The sequence below is a fragment of the Podarcis gaigeae genome, assembly GCF_964106915.1.
Source record: "Podarcis gaigeae genome assembly, chromosome: 9".
In the NCBI taxonomy this organism is placed as follows: Eukaryota; Metazoa; Chordata; class Lepidosauria; order Squamata; family Lacertidae; genus Podarcis; species Podarcis gaigeae.
In genome coordinates, this window is record NC_139685.1 from 52,083,789 (window position 1) to 52,109,220 (window position 25,432).

Here is a 25,432-nt window from a genome sequence, read left to right on the forward strand (position 1 = left end):
TTGCCCACTCCCCCTCCTTTAATCAATCAATCAACCCCAGAGCCTGGGACGACGGTGGCGAGGAAGGTTGGCCGCGCGCGGGATTCCGGTTCAGTTCATCCTGCGGGCTGCGCGACCCAGAGTGCTGATGAAGGATGCTGGGAAGAAGCCGAAGGTAGAGCTGTCAGCAAGCTGCGGAACTGGAACTGGCAGCCCACACTTCACTCTAAGGTCTCAGCATCCTGTTTTCACAGTGGCCTACCAGGTGCCTGGGTGCCTGTACAAGCTCTGCAAGCTGGACCTGAGCTGAACAGCACTCTGTGCCCACTCACAGTTCTCGATAGCTAGTATTGAGACACATCATTTTCCTGATAGTGCAGGTAAAACATAGCCATGGTGGCAAGTGCCCATTGATAAGGGGCAGGGCATTTGCCATCAAGCAGCTCCACTTTTCTTTCTTGCAGAAATCTAATGAATGGAACAACGCTGAAAACATACAAATAACCCCATAAAAGACCCTGATGTTGGGAAAGATTGAGGGCACAAGGAGAAGGGGACGACAGAGGATGAGATGGTTGGACTGTGTTCTCGAAGCTACCAGCATGAGTTTGACCAAACTGCGAGAGGCAGTGGAAGACAGGAGTGCCTGGCGTGCTCTGGTCCATGGGGTCACGGAGAGTCAGACATGACTAAATGACTAAACAAAAACATACTCTTATTATTTTTATTCGTCACACACACCGCGTTCATATCCTACTCTAGGGCTGGCAGCAGAGGCTGGTATTGGTGAATAGCTTAGGCACCAGTACTTTGGAAAGGTCCGCTGGTACCCACCCCTGACAAGCCGCTGCTGCCACCACCACCACCACTGTCAGGGGGATCCACAGAGAAGTCTGAATCCTGTTTGGATGTTGTGACAAGACATGTCACAGTGGCAGCAGTAGCTCCTAACACCCATGCAGGGAAGCAGGCAACTGTCCAATGAAGTGGCTTTTCTGTCTGCAGTCAGTAGCAATAGGAAATAGGCTGGGCACTGCTGCTTAGAAGGAGTGAGCAGGCAAGGTGAGACTGATCTGTGGGCAAGTGATGGAGGTTAAGAGCAGCCATTGCCTCCACTTCATCACCGTCTCCCTCTGGGCAGCACAGAGGACGGGGCTTTGCTTCTAGCATCTCTACTGTCAGGTATCCTCAAGGAGCAGCTTCATAGGCTCCCTCTGGGAAGGCTAGGCCTGTTTCACCCAGTTCCAGTGGCCATGCCATCTAGCACAATGCTCCTCAACCTTGGGTCTCCAGGTGTTGGACTAGAATTCCCATCATGTCCAGCCAGCTTGCCCAGTGGTCGGGGATGATGGGAACTGCAGTCTAACAACATTTGGAGACCCATGATTGAAGAACACTCAGACAGAAAAAGTGAAGGTAGCACCAGATGCTTCTTGCCTGCTCAGGTCAGCAAGTTGTGGAGGTAGTTGCAAGGAGCAGTAGCTGCTGATTTGGTCATCTCCCTCTGGGCGGTTTGTTGGGAGGATTAGACCTCTCCCGGGAAGCTAGGAGAAGTGTCCACCAGGGGATTATTGCTGAGAGCTTCCCAAACCATGGAACCTGCTTTGCCTTGTCTTGTGCTTGGTCCCCTCTTCTTACCTCACCTAGTATCCCTTTGTCTTCCCCTGCCTAGCATATTTACCATCTCTCTTGTCTCCCTATGTGCTCTCCCTCTCCCCTCCTTTTCTTGTCCTATTCTGTGACGCTGGGAGCAAGTCCGCCCAGGAGAGTCATTTTCCATGAATCCTGGCCCCTGGTTGAGGTTTGTGTAACTCAGTGATGAAGAAAACGTATGCTCATCTTCATATCCTGCTGCAACAACATGGAATGTTCATAAGCATTACAGTGGCTAAGGGAATGAAACTGTGAGCTGTTCATATGAAAAATATCATAGGCCCCAGGGGAAGGAAGTGTTGTGGAAGAGATCCAAGGAGAGGAGGATTCCAGGCATAAGGAACCCAGACATGGAGTTCATTGAGGGAGTGCAGAGTAGCCTAGGGCTGTGAGTCAGAAACCGGAGGGAAGAGTAAGTAGAGGAGGCAGTGGCCACTGAAAAGACAGGCAAGCAAATTAACCTAGGTATTGAAAGGAGTGGTTAATAAGAATGGGAAATCTTTGGGCTTAAGAAAGGTGAGAAAATGTATTCTGTTGCCTGAAGTATGATGTGAGATGGGGGCGGGGGATGGGGATGGGACAGAAGGGTTGAAAAAGCATGGAGGAGGACTATGAACCAATGGCTGATGCAAGCAGTCATGACTGATGTGAGACTGGGCCACGAGACAGGGAATTGAGGGAAAGGAATGGCCAACATGAATCTCGAAAAAGGAGAGACAATGGTCTGATGCAAGATTTCACAAAGGGCTTAAGAACTGGAGGGACTAAATATTATTGGAAGGAAGGACATGGACAAACAAGGAAGGTATGGAGGCTCAGGAACTGTGGGGCCATATCATTGCCATGAAAACTCTTGTTATGTTTGGGTTTTCCTGACATTGGAAACAGATGACATTGTGCAGTAGGGGTAAAAGCTATTGTGAATTTGTCCCGCGTTGGAATTTGTTGGGAGCAATGTGATGGCGATGGCAGAAACTTCAGATTGGGTGGGGCGATTAGGCAGTCACAATTTTGTTGTTTTACTACACTGCTTTGACCTTTCAGCAATAGCAGAAAACAAGTTTATTCCGTGTTCCATTTTGTCACTGTTCTCATCATCATGTGGACAAAGCATGTGGACAAGTTGCATGGAGAAGCTGCATGGCAGTTGTATGGGTCATATTTGGGGAACAGTCTCTTCTGCAGCTGCTAAAATGCCCTCTCTCACTTCTGGATTCCTAGATCCACTTTGAGGCTTGATGGTTCATTTGAATTTGTAGCCTGCCGTTCACTATAAGGTCTCAGGGCAGGTTATGGACATCTCCAGAACACAATTTAAGTACCGGTAATTAAAAATAAGTTCAAAACAGTATTTTAAAAGAGTTTATAAAACAGAAGCAGGTACTCCATATCACTAAGCTGTATCCAAAGGTTTGGGCAAAAAGGTGCATCTTGACCTGTCAATGGAATTGTACAGTGACAGGGGCAGGTGCATCTTGGACAATAGAGCTGTTCATTCACTGAGGGCCACCACCAAAAAGGCCCTTGCTTATGCTGCCGCCCTTTAAACCTCAGAGGTTGGTGATAGTACCAGGAGGACCCCACCTACAGATCTTTACAACTGGGCAGGTCTACGTGGTAGGACAGGGTCCTTCAGATATCTGGGTTAGACTCAATACTCATGTTGTTCCTGCAGTTTTTTTATAGCGTATACTGCTACCATGCTACCACAAGTAGCTCCAGACCACACAGGAGGAGTTTGCAATGTTGTTATTCTGCATCTCGGCATCATCCTTTGGGCTACTGGCATGGGCTCCTCCTGAGTGGTCCTGGGTTTCTTGTGCTACCTGCAAGCACAGTAGGGAGCAGCGCTGCTGTGATTTCACATTCCTACTACAACATAAATAGTGTGCCTTAGATCAGACTACAGCTCCCATCATCTCTCACCACTGGGCATACTGGCTGGGCTGATGGAGTCCAACAACATCTAGAAGGCCACAAGTTCCCAATCTCTGCTTTAAATGGATAAATGACTCCTGGCTGACATAGCTTGCAAGAAAAAGGCTAGATAAAAAAACATGTTTGAAAAATAGATATGTTGAAAAGGGTTAGACAGAAGTGTGGGGAAATAGAGATTAGTAGTGTGAGGCACCTTTAATGCCTAAAATGTAACTTTCCTCAAGATATCAGATTAGAAAAGCATAATTTTGTAAAAATAAGAACAAGGTTTGAGAAGCAATACAAAGGACAGTGTGCATCTTATAACCATACCTACCTACATTCTTAGATTTTCAAATTAAAGACAGATTTGATTTTGAATGGAAGGTTATTTTTTAAAATGAATTTACATTTTATTCAATCTGGCCGTTGGGAATTGTTTAGTTGTACTACTCACCAGACAGTTTTCTTAAATTCAGTGGAAGAATATGCACTTATTTTTTAAAAATTTCTGATTTCCTGTTGTTTTCTCTTTGAGATGTCTAATAATGTTGCAGATAATTTCACTATGCAAATCTATATTGGTTCAGTTCTAACTTAGTTGGCCTAAGCAGAATAGCATCTTCACAAAGACATGAACTCTCCAAGGCAATGTTTTCTGGCCTTTTCACTTTTTCTTGCTTGGTAGCCAATATCCTAAGAGAAATAGCTGGAGCATGTCAGCAAATTTGTAAGGATGACGCAGGCAACGAAAAGATCAGTTACTTACCCTCTAACACTGATTACCGGTATGTTTTGTTAGGAACACACTTTTCATAATACAGTGTCCAGTTCTAGCATTGCTATGTCATGTGGTGATATTATTGCAGTTTTCACAGTAGGGAACATTAGGAAGTTTACAAACAAGTGCTCCCTAAATTGTGGGAGGCTTATTTGTGTCATTGAATTAGAAACTGTATTACCGAGGAAATGAGACAGCTTTTTACAAGGCACATACAGCTCTGTTCCCACCTTTGTTCTTGTTTGTATTAATTTGTGTCCTCCTTCCCCTCTGTTGCTCCAAGCCCAGTATTAACATTAGTCATGATAAATAAAAGAAAGGCACCCTGTTTCATTGGATAGCGAATAGATTTTTTTGCTCTGGCAGGTAAGTGCTAGGGATTTTCATAGAACTTACAAAAGAGAACAAATTTGCTTGAGGCAAGTTAAGGGTGAAGGCAATGTGGTTGAAATAAACAAAGCAGCAGCAGTAAGGTTTATTACGTGACTTCTCTGACTACTGGGAAATGCACAGGAAGGAAAAAACCCAAGAGCGACTGTTTAAAGTATTTACAAGTGTGCCTGAAGCTAAGCTTGTAAGAACTGGAGGATACACGGGGAGGGGGGGGGGAGTGTTCTAAAGAAATGTACAAAGTGAGCTGGGAGGCAAAATTTCGGGCTCTGTCATGATGGGTCATACAGCAAAATGATGGCACCCAGTCAGAAAAGATAGGAAAAGAATAAAATCAATAATAAGCACAATACAGCATGGAATTTATTAAATGGATAGGAAACTCAGCATCTTCCAGCCTGAGGAAAGTTCCAAGTTAGAGGAGAAAATCAGTTCAGAAGACTGGTTCAGGCATAATAACCTTGGACTTATAAACCATGGCTGATCAACCCAAGAACAAGCTATATATAGTACCCCTGGGTATTCTTTCCTCCCCCTGACCCCCTCCCCCTGAGGAGGTGAAATCTGAGACCATGACTTGTTTAAATCACATTTTTCTATTACATCCAAACCAGGAAACTGCTTGAGTCCCAGCTTACTAACCAGGATATGAATCCAGGATCTTATCTTTGGTTCATATCCTGATTGCTAAGGGGATTAAGCCACAGTTTCCCAGTTTAGATTTAAAGGCCAACCATGGTTAAAACAAGCCACCATCTCAGCACCAACACTTTAGGTAGCCTGTAGAAATTTGATGTAACTAGGGTAAAATGCCTATAAACTGCTTTTCTTGTGAACTGCTTAGAGGTTATTTACAATTAAGCAGTACATAAATTTTGTTAAATAAATAAAATCTAACTCATGGGCATTAATCTGATTCATCTGCAGCTAAAAATAGAATCCTAGACATGCGTACCCAGAAATAAAGTCCCTCTTTCTTCAGGGGAGCTTACTTGCAGGTAAGTGGGTACAGGATTACAGCCTAAAATCCTTATTTAGAATTAAGGCTTTATAAGTCATGTAGAAAGCTCCCTCAATTATTGCTTCCTCAGGCCTCAACCCTAAATGATGACTGATTTTTGTGAGCCACTCAGATATTTTTTAACTAAAGGCCAGTACGGTATATAAAGGCCATAAATAAATAACTTCAGTTTCTCCTGTGTTGTGAATGATTATTTGTCTGTGGTAGAGCAAGCAGCTGGGCTTTCTCTGGGGGCAAAATCTGAGTTTCTGAATGGGACAGATTTAGGAAGTAGCCCATTAAGGAGTGGACAATCCCAAATATCTCATTGACACAACTTCTCCCTTTTAGAGGAGGAAGTGCCAATGTCTCTCTGCTTTTGTTACTCCCCTATTCGGACTATGTCTTATTAAGGCATATTTGAATGACATAAAGCACACATTGTATGGAAAGCAATTTTTGTTTATTTTCATAACCACAAATCATAGATTGTAAATAATTGGGACATGAGAAAAGTGCACCCATAATTAGGATTACACTGGTTTACATGTTTAATATGGAAAACTCCAGCGAATAACACATTATGCAAGGATTACATAGTATCAGTCCTGCCTTTTCACCCACCTGTGGGAAACTGCATTACCATAGATTAGGAATGGTATTGATAGCCACCTTTTTGTGCAATTATCCAGGTAATATTTTGCTTCTTTTGCTTGGAGGGTAAGAGGATCCAGTTCCCATTAAATTAAGGTCCCTTTGCATTGGGTAACATCCACACCATATACAGTATTTAAAGCATGTGGCTTTCCCCAGAGAATCCTGGGAACTGTAATTGGTTAAGCGTGCTGTGAAATGTAACTCTATGAGAAGTAAACTCTAGTTCCCAGGATTCCTTCAGGGAAGCCATGGGCTTTAAATGCGCTTAAAGTGTATGGCATGAGTGACTTTCGGAGGGCTTGCTAATACAATGGCTGACTATTCCCTGTTGATTCAAGTTCAAAGTTTTGTTGTTGACATTTAAAACCCCTAAACAACTTGGGATCAGGAGACCTAGTAAACCATCTCCCCTGCTAGACAGCAATCTAATCATTAAGTTCTTCCAAGGAGATCCACCAGCAGATTGTCACAGGTGACAACACTGAAGCAAGCCTTCTTGGTGGACAGCATCCATCTATTTAAATGCCCTCCCATGAGTAATTTGTGAAGCGGAGGCAGTCTCTCTCTCTCTCTCTATATATATATTTACCCTGGCTTTCTGGACACTTGATTTTTGTTTTATTTTGTACCCTGTGCTATTTGTGATGTTCAGTTGCATTTTGTCTTTATCTGCTTTAATGAAATGTTATCAAATATTGCTCTTTATTTATATATTTCTTACATTTCTATCCCACCCTTCCTCCCAAAGGAGCTGGGGGGCAGGGGGCAAACATCAGAAAGTTGAAACAATGCAATGATGATGATGATGATGATGATGATTATATTAAGTAGAGAAAAACTTTCTAAGTAAATAAATAGGCCCATGGAATCTCTGTGAGTCTTACTTCTGGGTAAACACGCACAGGATTGAATTCCATAGTCAATTCAGTTCACTCTTGAAAACTCCACAAACGAGCTTGTTTGCCAGCATGCAGCTGCATCACAGATAGCATGTGTACAATATCAAAGACATGAGAAACTCAGTGCGAGAGCAGGATTACGATGGTCATAGTCCTGCATTAAAGAGGGCAGTGAAGGTGACGTATATGAGGAAGACGGTCTGGTCCCAAATGTGATTTGAAAATAATCCTAAGAAGGGAGACTAGGGAAGCCTGGAAGTTGCCCATCAACAAAGAAGAAGAAGAAGAAGAAGAAGAAGAAGAAGAGGAGGAGGAGGAAGAAGAAGAAGAAGAAGAAGAAGAAGGAGGAGGAGGAGGAGGAGGAGGAGGAGGAGGAGGAGGAGGAGGTTTTATTTATACCCTGCCCATCTGGCTGGGTTTCCTGGGGAACAGACTGGACACACACACAGCTCACCTGGCCACAGTCTTGTTGACCTCTATGGTGAGATGCATTTTTTTTTAAGTTATAGCAATTATTTTGTATCTATGCATATACATTAACTCATGCAAATTACCTACAAATCGGTGCCATCCTTGAGTCTCTTTTTTTGTTGGTGATGCATTTCCTCTTTTTTGGCGAAAAATAACTGGCCACCCGAAGCATTATCTAGGCACTGCTTTTTTACTATTATTATTATTATTATTATTATTATTATTAGCCGCCCATCCGACTGGGTTGGCCCAGCCACTCTGAACAATCTAGAATGGTTTGCGATGATTGTGGTTTGGACAAAAGACTGGGAGGGGACCCAATCATGGTGAATGCTAGAAGGAAATGAGTCGTTTGCATGCAACTGAAGCAAAAAGCAAATCAGGAACCAGGCTGGAGTACAGTTGGAGGCGTCTTGGTCCAGAGAAGCAGAAGCAAGGGACAAATCAAGGCTAGAGGAAATGTAGGAGGCCTGAGCAGCAAGTAGGAGCTGGTGGCTTGTTGCCTAGAGAAGGGATCAAAGAATGAGCTGGGAACCAAGAGAGAGGCTCTGCTCCTCCCTTTGCAATCAGGAGTTGTTATGAGCTAATAGTGCTGGGACTCTCCTCCCATCTGTGGACATGTTTTCATTCCCCAGTGGCTTAAGCGCTCTTACAAATTGGTGCCTGCTTTATTCTCCAGAGCAGTGTTGGTTCCTGGTGCTCCTTCACAATAAAATTAGAAGTTGAATTTACAGACCATATTTTGTAGCGCAGAGGTTCAAATGTGACCTGTGCGTGCATCCTCCGTCAAAGCAGGGGAAAAGGCACGTCCCATTCATAACTTTTATGGTGTATTCTCATTTGTTATCCATTGATTCAACAGTCTTCCTCCTTCACAAGTTTCACATTCTCTTTTTCACACGTATCACGTAGGTGACCACGTCATTCACCTGATGAAGTGGGCTCCTGACCATGAGCAAGCTTACATCACAGTAAAGTTGCTCGCCTTTCAGGTGCCGCAAGGCTTTGTTGTTACTCTTATTATGTCACCTCTATTGCATCTGGTCCTTATTTCACTATTGACGCAGCAGCATGCATCACTATCACAGCAAAACTGGCTTTGAAAACACAAGTCTACTAAAGCATTTCATTTACTTAATCAATGCTTAACTTACAGATGATGTCATTTTTATAAGGCCTGTCACATGTAGATATTACTTGTGCAACTGCATAACTCTGCCAACCGCTGGGGATCCCAGCCATGTGAAGATCCATACACAAATAGAATCTGCATGATGCTATGATGCAAACGACGTCTTTCCTGACACATGGGACCTAAGCGTCTGCAAGCATCTGCAAGAGTATAATGTGAGCATCAACCTGAAGGCTGATGGCAAATTTTGTTTTAAAGTGCACTTTCAAAATTGATCTTACATACACAAAAAGTTATTAAAGCTGCAAACATTCAGAATTGGCTTAATCAAATTAAACTTATATTAAAATGCAACTTTACACTGTTTTGCAAACAACATGCAAAGGTTTTATTGTCTCTAATATACATTTTTAAAAGATTCAATTACCGTATTTTTTGCTCTATAAGACTCACTTTTTCCCTCCTAAAAAGTAAGGGGAAATGTGTGTGTGTCTTATGGAGCGAATGCAGGCTGTGCAGCTATCACAGAAGCCAGAACAGCAAGAGGGATTGCTGCTTTCACTGTGCAGCGATCCCTCTTGCTGTTCTGGCTTCTGAGATTCATAATATTTTTTTTCTTGTTTTCCTTCTCCAAAAACTAGGTGCATCTTGTGGTCTGGTGCATCTTATAGAGAAAAAATACTGTAATTATTCCTTCATGCAAAATATGTTACTTTCTGAATAAGGAATTAGCATTATTCTTTGATATATATTCCCTTATTTTACTTTAAACATGATCTAGTGCTTTTTTGGTAAAATTTCAGTCCATTCTTGTATCATTCACAGCAACATTTTATGCTAATCCTATGCTGTTAAACTGCTGTATGTATCGGTCAAACAAACATATGTGTTTACACTGGGAGAGTTTCTCAAGCATTTAATCTTCTATTTTGTTTTATTTACACATATTGTTTTTATTCCTGTTTATATAGACACACCTTGTTCAGAATAACACTCAGTAATAAATTGATTTTCACAGAGGATGGCAGAAGACCACATTTCCTTCATAGAATCAATAGCCAAATATTTTTCTTTCACAGTTCTGCCAGTATCTCTGTAAGCAAGTCTGCCCAAAACAGAATTGACAAATAAACTAGTAACATGAAAGTATAATTTTTATCACTTCCCCTTTTAATAGGAAAATGCAACAATGTAAAATCAAGCCAGATATTATTTTAATAAACAGAAAGAGCAAAGAGGAGCTAGAGAAATAAAAGAGAGAGAGGCAAAACTAGTTTTTCAAAGGTAATGGGCAAGTTATTTTATTTGTGTTAGTAGAACAAACTTAACTTCAGAAACTGTTAACAGCATCAGATGGTATTACATTTTAGCTGCATAAGAAAATGATGTAGCACATGTTGAAAGATCAGAGTATCACCAGACTGATTCTGATGTGTGTGGAGTGCTCCACTCTCTCTTCACAGATCATCCGTTTCTGGAACGCCATTTACCTCTGTAGGGTGTATAGTTATCATTATGGGAATATTCTCAGAGGTCCATCCTTTAGGAGTCCTGTTGAAAGACCGCCTGGTAGAAAGTGGATTGGCAAGGACCATAAATCGTGGATCATTTAGCAGGAGGAAGTTGAAATCTGGTACCTTGAACTTAACCAGTTTCGATGCTCTCTCAAAACCACCAAAAGGAGTGGCAACTCTGGACGACGGGGACAAGAGTAAAGGAAAGGTGAATCAAAACATATACCGGTACTCACTCTGCTTTGAACCTACAATTAAAAGGGGTATTTCAGAACATTCATATGGCTTTTCTTTTGAAACACTTGTTATTGGTTTCCTCTGTAGTACTTTTTAGTAGGTAGGTAGGTAGCCGTTATCTCATTAATCCTCATGGCAACCTTTTGAAGTAGGGCACTAGCATCCCCATTTTACAGCTGGGGTGGAACTGTGGTAGAAGGAGTGAGCTGACCAAGGTGATGCAGATATCTCATCAAGTCTAGCAACACTGGAACAAACCACTTCATTGAGAGAAGGCAGCAAGAGTTCAGTGTGTATCAGACAATAAACCACTGCAAGAACTGTAACTGTAAGGGATTTATTATTCCGTTCTCTCTAATAATGATGATTTGAATGGAAATAAGCATGCTACCTTACAGAAAAACCTTGAAAAATTCAGCTGAATTGCTTTAGAGAAGTTAATACTGTAGTTGAAACTCATTGCTGCAAATGTGTGTAACTACAGTGGTACCTTGGGTTAAGTACTTAATTCGTTCTGGAGGTCCGTTCTTAACCTGAAACTGTTCTTAACCTGAAGCACCACTTTAGCTAATGGGGCCTCCCACTGTCGCCATGCCGCCAGAGCACGATTTCTGTTCTCATCCTGAAACAAAGTTCTTAACCTGAGGTACTATTTCTGGGTTAGTGGAGTCTGTAACCTGAAGCATCTGTAACCTGAAGCGTATGTAACCCAAGGTACCACTGTAATCTCTTTCTAGAAATGGTCAGAAACGACAGTCCTAGTCTAGATGGAGCAATGCTTTGACTAATTCTAAGACAGCTTCATATGTAATTCTATTTCATAACATATTGTCATTGTTTCCTAATGACATTGCCAAAAATATACACATGAGCTGTCTGGTTCCTCGTAACCTTCAGTCTTGGATATTACAGGCAGATTTCTGAAAGGCCAGGAAATAGCTTTCTAATATGTTAAAAGTACCTTCTTAAAAACAAAATGTGTTACAACTAGATCAAATGTTCAGAATACATGTTTTCTGGATAGGGATCAAGATAAAGAAGAGCAGAGTAATTAATTAATTCAAGTTCAAGAGTAAATCTTCTGAAGCAATCATTTCGATGATGTCAAGGAGTTGTAATGCCCTACATTTTATGAAAGCAAAACATGTAATTTCAATCTGACTCATTGTATACAATCAAAACCCAGCATAATAAAGCTTGTTGATTGTAATAGAGAAGTGCAGGTCTTTTACACAGGAAAAAAAATTAGCCTGAGCTTAGGTTCATTTCCCAGTTTTGTGACTTGCGAAAGCAGGTGACCATACATATGCAATGCAGTTACACAACAACTAGGAATTATTAATCACATATAATTGTAGGTTAGAACACAACCATTGTTGTATGTTTCATGAAATGCAGTTCAGTTCCTAGTTTCAAATCTAGCCCATAGAGTCCCAGTGTTGGTCTTTGTGAACTGATAAAACATTTGAAGGAGGTGGTATCCAGTTTTAACTTTTTTCTTCTAATAGAAACATGGGAAGCTGGCTGATACTGGATTAGATCATGGATCCATTTAGCTCAGCAATGTCTACAATGACTGGCAGTGGGTCTCCAAGATTTCAGACAGGGATCTCTCCCAGCCTTGCGTAGAGATGCTAGAGATTGAACCTGAAACCTTTCACATGCAAAGCACATGCTCTACCACTGAGCTACAGCCCTTCCTCAACACCACTATATTTCTTGTACCTTACTTCTGCCCCCCCATCATTTCCCCCCTTCTTGGTATGGTCAACAACAGTGTCTAGCAGTTCTTGCAAAAAGCAATGGCTACCAAGCAATCAGTGTGGGAAAGCAACTTTACATTGCAATAGAAGAAAAGGATGCAGATTTGGATGAATTACTATTGTGGAATCAGTGGCTTAAAAGCTTGTGGTGCATATGTAGTACATGGCAACCTGCAGGAGATGGTTTTGTAGCTTGAGGAGTTGGGATGCTGCATTTAGTGCAGTAACACAGAACAACTTCCAGATGAACTGGATTCCTTCTAGTGCTTTGAAAACAATCCATTTCAGGAGGGGAACTTTGCTTCACTGACAAGGGAGGGAGGCATAACCGGTCAAGCCTGCTTCTTGTTACATCCAGGCTTTCTGTGGTGCCTCACTTCTCACCAAGGGTTCTTCTTTTGGATAGTTTTCCTTCTTGGGAAAAATGATAATAAAGGTGGAGGAAATTTCCTCCCCAATTCATTGCATAATTAAAAACAATGAGTCAAGAGAGTTTTGAGGTGCCTTACGTCAAGGATAACACAGGTTTCCTATTAGGGAAAAGGCAGGGTAGTAGTAATAATAATAATAATAATAATTAATAATAATGGTCAACATGATGCCTGTTCCCTCTGTCTGGGCCAAACTAGGCATCTATTAATTGTGTGAACGTAATTAACAAGTATTTTTGTTGTTATGTAAATAGCAGCAGTGGAGACAGGTGGGCAGCCTTCAGTCCATGGGGATGAAGAGTTTAACCCTTATCTTTTCCTGCCGCAGTCTCAACATCTTGTCTCTGATGCTGCTGTTTGGATTTCAAGGGAAGCTCCCACTGGCACCAGTGGGGGTTTCCCTTGACATACAAATATCAGAAAAGTAACTTTTGTCAGAATCATAGCACAGAGAGCGTTGAACTTGCCCACCACATTCCACACAGTTCTGAGGTGATCAAGCTCTGCCAAAATTACTGCTGATGTAACAAAGGTGTGTACTAATTGTATTCTCATCATTAATGTAACATCTTGTTTCTCTCTCAGAGAGGATGGGTCAAATTCAGTGTCCATATGCTGGAATACTTGTCCCACAAATATCCACTTGAATTTTTATTTCTTTTTGCTGCCAAGTGAATAATCTTCTCACTTCTTGTTTTATTTTGTTTGTTTTGTTTTGTAAGTTGTTTCCAGGCCTTTGAGTTGCTTGGTCTGCAATCCTATACCCACCTAAGTGGAAGTCCCATTGAATTCAGTAAGACATTTCTAAACAAACATTTAGGATTACATAGTTTATTTACTTTTTTCTGCTGATGCTGCTTATCGGGTTTAGATCATCTTGACCTTATTTCAGTTACTGCTTTGTGTGTTTTGACTGCTTTATAGTTTTAGTGTGTTTTATGCTGCCTGTTATGGCTTTTGTTGTTTGAGGTGCTGTGCATTGGTTTGGGTCCTATTGTGGCAGAGACTGTGACTCAAACGTTTTTTCAAAAATAAATAAATGAAGTAATAATAAATAACATTTTCCTCCTAGGTCTCTTGGATCCTTTTAGCTGTCTTCTGAATCCATTCCAGGTTTGTTATGAATTGTCACAGCCGGATGTGAACACTACACCAATATGGTAGTGCCTGATAACTGAGGGGATGTTTGCAGCTGAATTCAGTCTTTTTATCTGAGCCCATTCTATTAAAGTCAATAATAGCAGCTGATTAGAAACACACATTGCTTTCCTAGTGTAAAGCTTTTTTTTTTTTTAAACAGGTTCAGAAGTGGGAGTTGGCCTTCACAGTTCGATGATCAGGAATGAGTCTGTGTCTGATGTGAAAAACCCAGAATTACAATTCCTGGAAATATTTCTTCCTGCAGTGACACAATGCCAGCAGAAGGACCTGACTCACTGAAAGAGTGGTGTCACTATTATATCACTGGGGTCTCTTGAAGGTGATGTCATTTTCTGCATTTCCCCCGAAACAATAACCAGATTAATTACTTATAATGACTGGAGAGTATAGAGCCTAAAAATAGGCATTTGGTTGTTGGACTCTTATATTCAGCCGAGTAGAAATCCGACAGAAAGAAACATATGCGAGGAGTTGTGGGTTTTTGCTTTTGTTTAAAATACTTGCCCTGTTCTCACCCCACCCCAATCATTGCTTTCAGTTTCCCACAATTTCAGCTGGGTTGCCTTAACTGTATGCTTCGTATGTTCCCCTCACTGCCCCAAATTTGCTCTGAGTGTCTTTTTGGGCTTCTTTACTCCCACCATTTCCATGATTTCAAAGTAGGCTCTTGCACAGAAAGACTCAGGTTATCAGTAAAATAATATCAGAGGAGTTGGGGTCTTGAGAACAACTAGGCTTATTGACGTATTAGCCCGAATATAAGCTGCACCCAAACATAAGCTGCACCTTTAAAATTGGAGAGGGGGGAGAAAAAAGACCGCAATATAAGCCGCTTCATTCCTTGCTGCTCCAAACTGCATGCTGGCGGGGGGGGGGGGGAGCGAGCCATGCTGTGTTGCTGGAGGCCTTTCCCCTTCCTCGCACTCTCCCTTCCCGGCCTTGGGGGAGAGGACAGGGGACTACATGTGGGGTGGGCACTACTTTGCCGTGCTCCTGTCACTGTTTGCCCCACGTTCCTGGCTGCATACTGTAAGGTCACGAATATAAGCTGCACTTTAACTTTTCACGGTTGGAATTTGGGGGGAAAGTGTGGCTTACATTCAGGCCAATACGGTAAATCTTAGTGGCTTCAGTGAGGCCACCTGTGGTCAGGTTCGCAGCCTTACAGCACAACGCAGTTACACACTTTTCACTCCAGCTTAGACCCTATGGGAGATAGATGGGCATGTTCAACATTAGCTGTACTGTACCCTTTGCCTTTAAGTGTCACAGGACCCTCAGCTGTAGCAAACCATTGTTTGTTCTTGTGAGAGTGTGTCAGGGTAAGCCTCAGGCTTGCTTGATCCCCACTGCGCTTCTTTGTTTGTGTGGGGAAGGGGGGTACGTGAGCTCAAGGTTCACCCCCAGCCTGGTCTTGTAACAACAACAAGCCGTATCGTTTTGTTACATCTGAATGGGGCCTTTGTCTTGATTCACAGCTTATGCAATTATGAGATCACTTCCATCAGCATCTGTTGCATCATTTTATGAAGAGACCATATCCTCGGGAAGAACAGTCAGTACCAGGTTTTGCCATATATGGCATCTTCCTCTCCCCCTTCCTCATCCTACTGCGTGGCTCCAAGGTGGCAAGAAACAGCTACCCAACTTTACGCTGCCCATGTGTTCCCCCCCACTGCATAGCCTTCTGAATGAGGGTGGATCTTGGCAGTCTATGAGAGAAGTTGGAGGCAGCTACAGGAGGAATCAGAGACTCCCTGTTGATAATGGCGGACCAGATTGTGGTTATCGCTATGCCAGGTACAGTGTGGTAGGGCTCCAGTTGCCAGCTACCTCACTCCTTACTTGGAGACATTTGCTTCCTTTGATTCTGCAGAATGGAAATACTAGTCTTGACCAGCTGCTAAAGGCATGCAGTGCCTGCTTCCTGTTTTCTGCAGCAATGGACTGCTACCTTTTGGCTTTCTGAAAGGATTTTTTGTGCTGTGTTAGTCATTTGGAATTAAATGCCAGCTATTCATTAAAGGGAAAAACACACACACACACCACACACACTGTTTCAATAAATGAAATTACTGTATCAAGTTTGAATAAGCATGCGCCACAGCCTGGATGTTTTGTCAAAATGTTCCCAAAATACTTCCAGTCAATGTCAACATGTCTAGAGCTTCTGCTAAAAGCCAAAGGACACCATTTGAAACGTAAACATTTTCTTTCTCTGTTTATCTCTTGCCATTAGCACACTCGGCTCTTTGTATGCAATACTGTACCTAGATTTTATTTTCACAAGAATTTCACCAGTTTTTTGCTGGTTTTAAAAAGTCTGAAAATGTGGGTGTTTTTTTTTAAAAAAGGTATAAACAAGCTCAGAAATTCAGCTTCTTGTTATCTAGTGACGTTGTGAGCTCTCAGATTCCCTAAGGGACAGAGAGGAACATGTGTGGCAGCTGCGCCTGCCTCAGATCTTTGTGGGATTAGATCCCAACTCCCAAACCACAATTTGCATATCTATAAACCAAGAGATAGAGGGAGGATATAATGCCTATAAAAATATGTGTGCCGATATCTTAATCGGTCTTACTCATTTGCCTCATGGCAGACAAAATGGTGGTTGTGGCACCTCTAGTGTAGGGGAACCTCAGCGTGTGATACAACCTATTCTGTTCATTCTAAGACTGATGGTGCACACATACATGTTAGTTCCTGAATTTAGAACAATCTGGATCAAAGGGTGAGGGGCTTGATACATTAATGGAATTAAATATACAGAAGAAAAGTTTTCAGTTCTCCCCAAAGCTTCTCTGGAGGCTTAGCCCCCCCCCCCCTTGAAATATGTGTGATGGGGTGCAGTGCGAGGGGGGGGGAGGGAAACTTTCTTTCTGCAAACTTTCTTCCATTCTTTTGTCTTAGGCTCCAAGCCACAGTTTCCACACAAATCCATCTCTTATAAAACTTGGTGTTTGTTTATTTATTTATTGGTCAAAATTACCTGTTAAAGCTCTTAAAGTCAGGCAGCTCGGGCTTTGCTTCAGGCTTAAACAGTTTGGGGTATAAGGCCTCCAACAGCTCTGGGTCGTTGCTGATGGCTTCAATCCAAGGTGATTGATAGTACTTTGGCACAGATGTAGTGTTGAACCTCTCTGGAGGAATTGTCTTCAGTGGTCCAGAATATCCTTTGAGAGGAAAATTATACACAGTGTTTGGATTTTGCAGTAGCAACGTCCCATCTGTCTCACACAACATTCCAACTCATTCTCACCATGGTCCCCCTAGGCACCACATAAGAGGTTCTACATTAATTGTCACTTAAAGATCATTTGATTAAGATTGTGGTTTCAGCCACAATCCTCAATGCTGCTCTTCTAAATTCTGTTGTAAACAATGGATTAACTCTGGCAAGAAAAGTCTAAGGATTTAATAGAATTTCAGCTGTGGCAGTATTAGACAAATATATCTTGGGTGATGGAGAGAAAGGTAGAAGACTGTGAGTGGAAAACTCTTGTCTCATGTGCTCAAACATTTTTTTTAATAACACTGGCATATTTAACATATATTCAAAATACACTGTAAAACCTGGAGATTTACCTGCAGTGATCTCACTTTGTAACACACAGGGGCAAAGCAAACTACAAAACACATCAAGTAATCAGTTTAAGTTTTTTTTAAAGGCTTTAAAAAGCCCACCTGTTTCAAATGGCTTTTAATTGATGTCTTTTATGGGCCATGCTGTTGTTTTATTGCTGCGGCTCTGGAAAAGACTGGATTATATTTTATTGTACTGTTGGTTGGTGTAGCTTCTGGAATTTAAAAAGTTTTTATTATAATATGTTTGTATTTTTATGGTTGTATTTTGTTCTCCACTTTGGTTGGACTTGTTAGGGACATGTGGCTTACAGATATTTACATAAGGAAATAAATAAGTGCATGTACAGACACATGTAACTAGTGTGGCCAAGCTGTTGTGGAACTGCATTCAAATCACATTGCTCAGATGTAAAATCTGCCCTGTAAGATCCAGACTAGGAGAAGCAGGTTTGGCTAGTTTCCAGCAGAAACCAACTACAGTATGCACAAAGCTGATTGGCTGGCTCCTGTGATGTCATGAAGCCACTGGCTCTTCACGTCCCAGAGCAGTTTTTAAAGTTTTTTTTTAAAAAAAAACAACTTATTGAGGGTTTTAAAATAATAATAAGGTGTGAAACAAATGTCTAATCATATCAACTTGGAAGATATTTGAAAAATAAAATTTAAAAGACAGGCAGCCTGCCTGAAGCATAGGGAAAGAAATGGAGAGAGAGAGGAAATCATTGTGGGATTCAGAAGAAAATAAGTATGCAGTATGTGATGAGTAGCCGATATTCCTGCATAGTGGTGGGGGGTTGGACTAGATGTCCCTTGGTCCCTTCCAGCTCTAAGATTCTATAAGTAAAGACAACTAGGGAGGGAAGCCAAGACAACATTTTTTTTTTAAAAAAATGCACTGACTCCTTTTTATCTACACATCCTTGCAAGGTATGCACGCATCTATAAGAGAGGGGAAAGCCCATTTCAACACGAGCCGGTCAAATATTCAAAACGTTTATGATGACATGTAGCCTCCAGCTATTTAAGCATGTGTTTGGCCAGTTAACATTAAGCTTCCAAGAGGGCATGTAATTGGTACAATGTACACATCATAACAGCAGATTCTTATGTGTGCTTTCTTGTGTGTAAGTTTCACTGTGCACAGTTTACTTTCAGGGAAGTTTGTGTAGGATTCCAGCCTTAATTAAATAAATCTATACATAAATATGGTGCTGAATCCATTATGCAACAGTCGCACAAGTGGCGAAAAGGCTGTGATCAGTTTACAAATTATGCCCCAATAAATCTCTCTGTTCTTGTTTTGAAAAGGGCAGACAAAGAAAAGACTTCTTTGTTGCTCAGTGCCTCTAGATAAAGGAAACACGTGTCCTTGCTACTGTCTAAAATGTTCTTGCTACAAGAGAGCCAAATTGTCCTCCTATTTACTCTTGTATAAGGGTTTTCTTTCAAACATTCTTTCACGCTAAATATTGTATAATTGGTCAAGTCTGCATCCGCTGAAAGATTTCCCCTAACAACCAAAACAGACAGATAGATTTGCAGAGCTTTGTTGTGCATAAGATAACTCTGTTTGTGTGACCTCCCCTGACCTTTTTAATAAGATCTATTCATTTATGATTGGTTTCAAATAAAGAAGCTACACATTTAGTAGATCCAGGCTGAAGAACTTTGTGCCTACATTCTACAGATAGTAACTCAAAGATATAATTTCACTGAATTGGGCCTTCACAGGTTTTAGCACAATAAATGCAGAAGAATAAACCAAACCTCCTGCATCAAGCTTGAACTTTTGTACCAGGGCATTTATATTTCCATAACAAGTGCTGTAGATTGTATAGAGGTAAATCCTAGTGTGACCTAAACCAGTAACTGCTGCTATTATGATGGCAACATGGGACATGATTTATTTTAATGCCATTTTATGAATTGCTTTTCATGTAAATTTCAAGGTGATTTAAAATTGTACAATAAAAAGGGCTGAAAAGAATTGCACGTACAAATGACTTATTTTGCACTCTGGACTATGAGTGAAAGGGTTGGGGAGAATGACCCTCATGCAAAAATCAACCTTGATTCACATGGGACTACTTCATATTGTGCTGCTGATATGCCATCAGGTTTAATGGCAGATTTATGTGTTGGAAAACAGTGAAGGTAGAGTTATCATGTGGTAACTTTTGTACCTTTTGGCTTGGCCACTTCACAGAGGTCGTAGGTGACTCATCTATGCTTCCACTAAAGATACCACACTGTAGGTCTCCTCTATGGAAGAATTTTTATTGTTTTTACTTTGCCCGGAAAATAAGAGGTTTGTCTGGCTGGGATATTCCACGGTGGCTTACCTGGGGCAAGGGTTTCGGGGTTCGGTGGACTCCGTGGATCAGGGGTATTAGGCGGTGTTGTTGGTGCATGCTCTTGAGCTGCCTCCATGCTGTTAGCATCCAGCTGAATGCACTGTATAACCTCGCTGCGCTGCATTTGAATGATAAATAGCACAGCTATCAGGTTCATAACAGAGACGCCAAAGGACTGCTGAAAACAGTGTCCTGGTTCCTTGGCGTTTCTTAACTGGCAAACTGATACACTAAATGCTTTGTTCAAGCATCTTCTTTTTTCCTGACCACTTTTTTTTCTGGCCTTCCTATCCTGCTGTCTGAGCACCCTGCTGAACTGCTGAAGTGTTATTCTTGCTTTAGACTTGTGGGATGAAGATGCCACAGAGATTAATTGGCTTTCTAAAGCTAGAATAGAAAGTATCTGGCAAGTTGGGAATGATAGGCCTCTTGTGCTCTAGGGAAACAAGTTATCTATTAAAATATCCTTTTTCCTGAAGCAAAGGCTGTCAAATGGTGCCCTAATTTTAAAATGATGTACTCACTGTCCCCAACAAAACAAACAAACCTTATTCCAGAAACCTCTCTACTTCAAGTGCCCTGATTCAGTTTGGATCCAGGTACATAATGGGGGGGGAGAGGTTATAACCTTCCTACCTTGACGACATGACCCCGATTCATAAACACACACACCCCACCCCACAAAGTTGCTATTAACTTTGGAGGGGGAAGCATTCTAGAATGGCCCCCTCCTCCCCAAGTGCAGCAGTCCTGACCCAAATTGCCCTTCCTTGTTTGTCTTAGCAAAAGAAAAAATATGTTGGGAGATGCATGAGCACATTTCTTGCAACACCTTTGTGATCTCAGAGAGTACTCTAAGAAGGCCTTGAATTTAATAAAACATCTCAACACAAAGCTGTCTAATAGCTCCAGCAGTTGAGAGGGCTCTGATGGTTTCCACCAAGTAGGACTCACACATAGAACAAATGACGTTCCTGAGTGATGAAAGAAAATTGGGGATAAGTAACTGCTGTAATATTTAGGATGGAAATATCCCTCTAAGATGGAATTTGCCTGTTGGCTTGATTGGCAGCTTCCCCTCTCTACCCACGCAGCTGAAATTCCCCATCTGTTAAGGAGCTCTATTTTCCTTTGTGTTTGGTCATGCTTACCTCACTTGGACACCTAAATATTGGCTTTATCCCTAAGCAGTTTCCATAAAGAATTCCCGCAATGACACCTCAATTTGTAATCATAATAATAACCTTAGCGCAGGCCACTTCACAAAGATTAATGACAGGCTGGAGTGAGCCATTCTTTCTGCTGGGTCATTAGTTCCATGGCTGCATCCGAAGCCTTAATCATTGTTTCTTTAACATAGAATTAGAGCGCTCTAAAAAGTCAGAACCTTATTTTAGCCATGACATTAAAATGAAAAGGTTTGTAAGTATAGGCTGCCTTTGAGGACAATTTTCTGTAGGTATGGGTGGGGGAGAGAAATACAAACAAGGCTTTAAAACAAGAGTCCTCGACTGAGAAATTCAAACAGATTTTGTCCACCCATAGGAGCCTTGACATATCACAAGATTTACAATGCAGTTGTTTCCATGTTTACTCAAAATAGTGTGTTTTAATGTAATTTGCTTGGTCCCTGCTCCTGCCAACCTTGCAGTACGAAAGCACGTCAAAGTGCAAGTAGATAAATAGGTACCGCTCTGGCGGAAAGGTAAACAGCATTTCCATGCGCTGCTCTGGTTCGCCAGAAGTGGCTTAGTCATGCTGGCTACATGACCCGGAAGCTGTACGCTGGCTCCCTCGGCCAATAAAGTGAGATGAGTGCTGCAACCCCAGAGTGGGTCACGACTGGACCTAATGGTCAGGGGTCCCTTTACCTTTATCCCTTAGTTACCCAGCAGAGCAACATCTGCACTATACATTTAATGTCTTTGTCTTTAACACTTTAACAGTCATGGCTTCCTCAAAGGGATATGGGAACTGTAGTTTGTGAAGAGGTCTGAGAGTTATTAGATGGCCCCTTCACAGAGCTACAGTTCCCAAAGTTTCCTGAGAAGAAGGGTTGATTGTTAAACCATAATGGGAACTGTAGCTCTGTGAGGGAAACAGGAGCGTCCTATTTTTATTTTTTATTTTAAATAAAAATATTTATATACCATAGAATCATAGAAATGTGGTCTGAAGAGCCCCAGAGGATTATCTAGTGCAACCCCTTTCAATGCATCTACTGTAACAGAAACCATTAAAAAAATCGTAACAACTCTCAGCACCCTTAGCAAACTACAGTTCCCATTTCTTTGTGGGGAAGCCATGGTGACTGAAAGTGGCATAATACTTGTACTGCTTTAAATGTATGGTATGGATGTGGCTTAAGTATACTGTGGATTCCAGCTTTAGAATCCCTAGGCTAGTGCATGTAGTTATGATATGGGTTTTGGAGGTAAAACAATAAGGACTGAGGGGGGAAAATATAGCAGTTTATGCACAGAGTGTTAAGCTAGTTTTCTAAAATAGCTTCCATCTAAAAAAGGCAGCAAAGCAACCCCTTTGTCTCTCTGGAATGCAGAGATGTTTTTACTGGCATTTGTTTGAACTGACCTGAATAACTTGGTGCTTTGCCACTTGTGAGTGATGATCGTTTCCCATATATCTGGCAACGAGAACTGTAAGCTACACCACGTCAATGCATTTCAACTGACAGCAAAAGATTGAGCCCATCTTCTTGAGTCCTGGTATGTGTCCTTTCCAGTTCTTAGATTCCAGTTCTTAGATTGCCTCTGTAGCCCCCTAAGTCTAAGGGTGCATTCAGACATGCGGAAACATTGTGCTTGTTTCCCTCATTATGATATTAGCACTTTTGTCCCATTTTCTAAGGTTCTTTTCACAATGCAATACCCATTGTGTTGTGGAATTGTGGTGTTTGGACAGATAAACCAGCATGTCAGTTTCACTTTTTGTTTCAATTGATACTGTACGGACCCTGTTTAATACCCTTTTACTGTCTAGATTTGATCATTATAATGCTGTCTGGCATAAGATAATAATCTTCAGTCACTTTCCTTTCCTCCTATTTTAGGTTCCACAACACATTTAGTTTGTCTTGTAACCTAAGTTTACCCATTCTTCTCTTCTTCTTTCTGCTCTTCCATTTTCTTATAAGACCCAATCTAATCTTCCTTTAGTAGCTTATAAATATCTCAACACTCTGGCTTCTTATCTTTCTGATTGTATAACTCTAGTCCTCATTCTTTATGTCCTAGTATTACTTTGCTTCTTGTCAACCACAAAATCTTATCTCTTATTTGTACCCCTTCCCTCTTTTTGTTCCTTATCTCTGGAATGCCCTGCCTCCGAATGTCAGAACACCTCCATCATTTTTTTCCATTTTAAACTACACCTGAATATTTGTTGTTTTCTCTGGTTTTTGCTTATTATCTCATTTCAGTTCCATTTCCTTTCCTATTATATCCCTACCTTTCTGCAGTCTAATTTTTTTGTATGAGGCTTTGCTTGGTAGCCTTTCAACAATAATAAAAATTTTATCATATTTTTGACGTATCCATTGCTATTTCTTCCTATCTGTATGGTTCCTATCTCTTGCCCTTGCTTCTATATTATTATTATTATTATTATTATTATTATTATTATTATTATTATTATTATTATCATTATTATTATTATTTTAATTTATACCTTGCCTTCTTCCCAAAGGACCAAGGGCAGCATATGCTTGCTAATTTTTTATGATTTAGTGTTCTCACCTTTTATTCTAGTCTACTTCCTTCTGCCCTTTGCTATCAGTTTCTGGGCTCTTAACTGTTCTGCTACCTCATATTCTGTCCTTCCATGCTGAAATCAGATTGCTTTATCCCTTGTCTGCAGTGGCATATGATAGTAGTATCTTGTTTTACATCTAATATTCAGGACTAGTACTTCTGGCTATTAAACAGAATGAACAGCAGACAGACCTTTTTAAGCCCCTTGAGATTCTTATTCTTGCTGCTGATTTATTTACTTTGATGAGTCACTAATTGTGCAGTCCAGACATGCACAAAAAGGTGATAAAGTGTAAAATACTCACATTTCTTGGCTTGCTGGATAAAAAGTGAAGATTTTCATATGTGTATTTGTCAGATCTTCGTTGGCGCATCTTGAATAGCCGCGCTCCTCTGTTACTTAACAATGACAACTCTTCTAACATGATGTCCCTGGGGATACTGACCTTTTTTCCAAGGTCTATTCCAGGTGATTCTGCAAAATAATATAAGCACACATTTCTTAGAAAAATTCTTCCAGGTAATTGGTATGATTCAGCTAAAGTGAAGCTCTAGTAAATTCTGTTGATTTCAGTGGGAGGGTTCAACAGAGGCAAAGCAAAGCTGAGTGTGATCTCTTAAGCAAGAGACCATCAGCGGACTTTTTCACCCGTGGACATCATGAGAACATGCAAAGGGTTTTCACTTGCCACAGAAACCCACTGGGGATTTGGGAGGGAAAAGGCTGTTACTCCCATACAGCAGCTCTCACTTCATAAATTTATGAAAGCAACATACATAGTCTGGATTAAACCAAAGATTCATGTTACTAGGATGCATGGGATGCTAGGATGCACAGTCCCACAAATGCAAACCATCAGGGGAAAATGGCAGGGACTGAGTCACTCAGTGGTCTCTGGGCTCCAGAAAAGTATTATCAGTGGTGCATTGATAGCAACTGGACACCTTCGTGGGGCATTGGTCCATAGAATCTCCATGTTCAGAGGCAGGATAATAGAATTACAGTGTGGGAAGGGACCCTGAGGGTCATGTAGTCCAACCAATGCAGGTATTTCAACTAAATAATTCATGACAGGTGGCCATCCAACCTCTGCTTAAAAACCACCAAGGAAAGAGTCCACTACCTCTCGTGGAAGTCTGTTACACTGTCCAACAGCTCTTATTATAGAATAATATATATATATATATTTATAAATATTTATTAAAGATTTTCTTAGTACAATAGAAAAAACGAACAAAATAACATAATTTTTCCAATATCCACATTTTCTTCACTTCTTTGGACTTCCTCGCATCTCTCGTTCCTGCGTTCCAAATTTTCGAACTTTACCCAGCAATTTATCACCTTGTTTCAATTCTTATATTATAATTTTCTGATATTGTATCCCTAATTTTAGATAATTTAACCCAGACCTTAAAAGCTTAATTTTAACATAATATTTATCCAAAATTTATCTTTTCTTATATTTTCATTTATCTTCATATTCCTTTTAACTAACTTATTGGCGCCATATTGTTGATAATCTTACATCTTTCTTAACATTCATACAATTTACAATATTTTTGTAAATAGTCCTTAAATTTCTTCCAGTCCTCCTCCACAACTTCTTCTCCCAGGTCTCGGATTCTGCCAGTCATTTCTGCAAGCTCCATATAGTCTATCAGTTGCATCTGCCATTCTTCCAGTGTGGGCAAAATCTTGGGTTTTCCAGTATTTAGCGACAAGTATCCTTGCTGC

At 41.0% G+C, this 25,432-nt stretch overlaps 1 protein-coding gene and 1 long non-coding RNA gene across 3 annotated transcripts in view; one reads left to right on the forward strand and one right to left on the reverse strand.

Moving 5' to 3' along the window:
• On the forward strand, nt 1-19,562 carry LOC310852925. The gene is made up of 2 exons (XR_014568445.1): nt 1-154; nt 14,125-19,562. It is a non-coding gene; the product is annotated as an uncharacterized lncRNA (long non-coding RNA).
• MYOZ2 (myozenin 2) overlaps nt 10,151-25,432 on the reverse strand; it is a 24,418-nt gene continuing 9,136 nt past the window's right edge. For both annotated transcript variants that reach the window (XM_083756930.1, XM_083756931.1), the window contains exons 3-6: nt 24,000-24,169; nt 19,913-20,042; nt 16,975-17,158; nt 10,151-10,571 (exon numbers count right to left, since the gene is read on the reverse strand). In XM_083756930.1, coding sequence (XP_083613056.1) covers nt 10,337-10,571; nt 16,975-17,158; nt 19,913-20,042; nt 24,000-24,169 — 719 coding nt within the window. In that variant the 3' untranslated portion in view covers nt 10,151-10,336. The remainder of the gene's footprint in view (nt 10,572-16,974; nt 17,159-19,912; nt 20,043-23,999; nt 24,170-25,432) is intronic.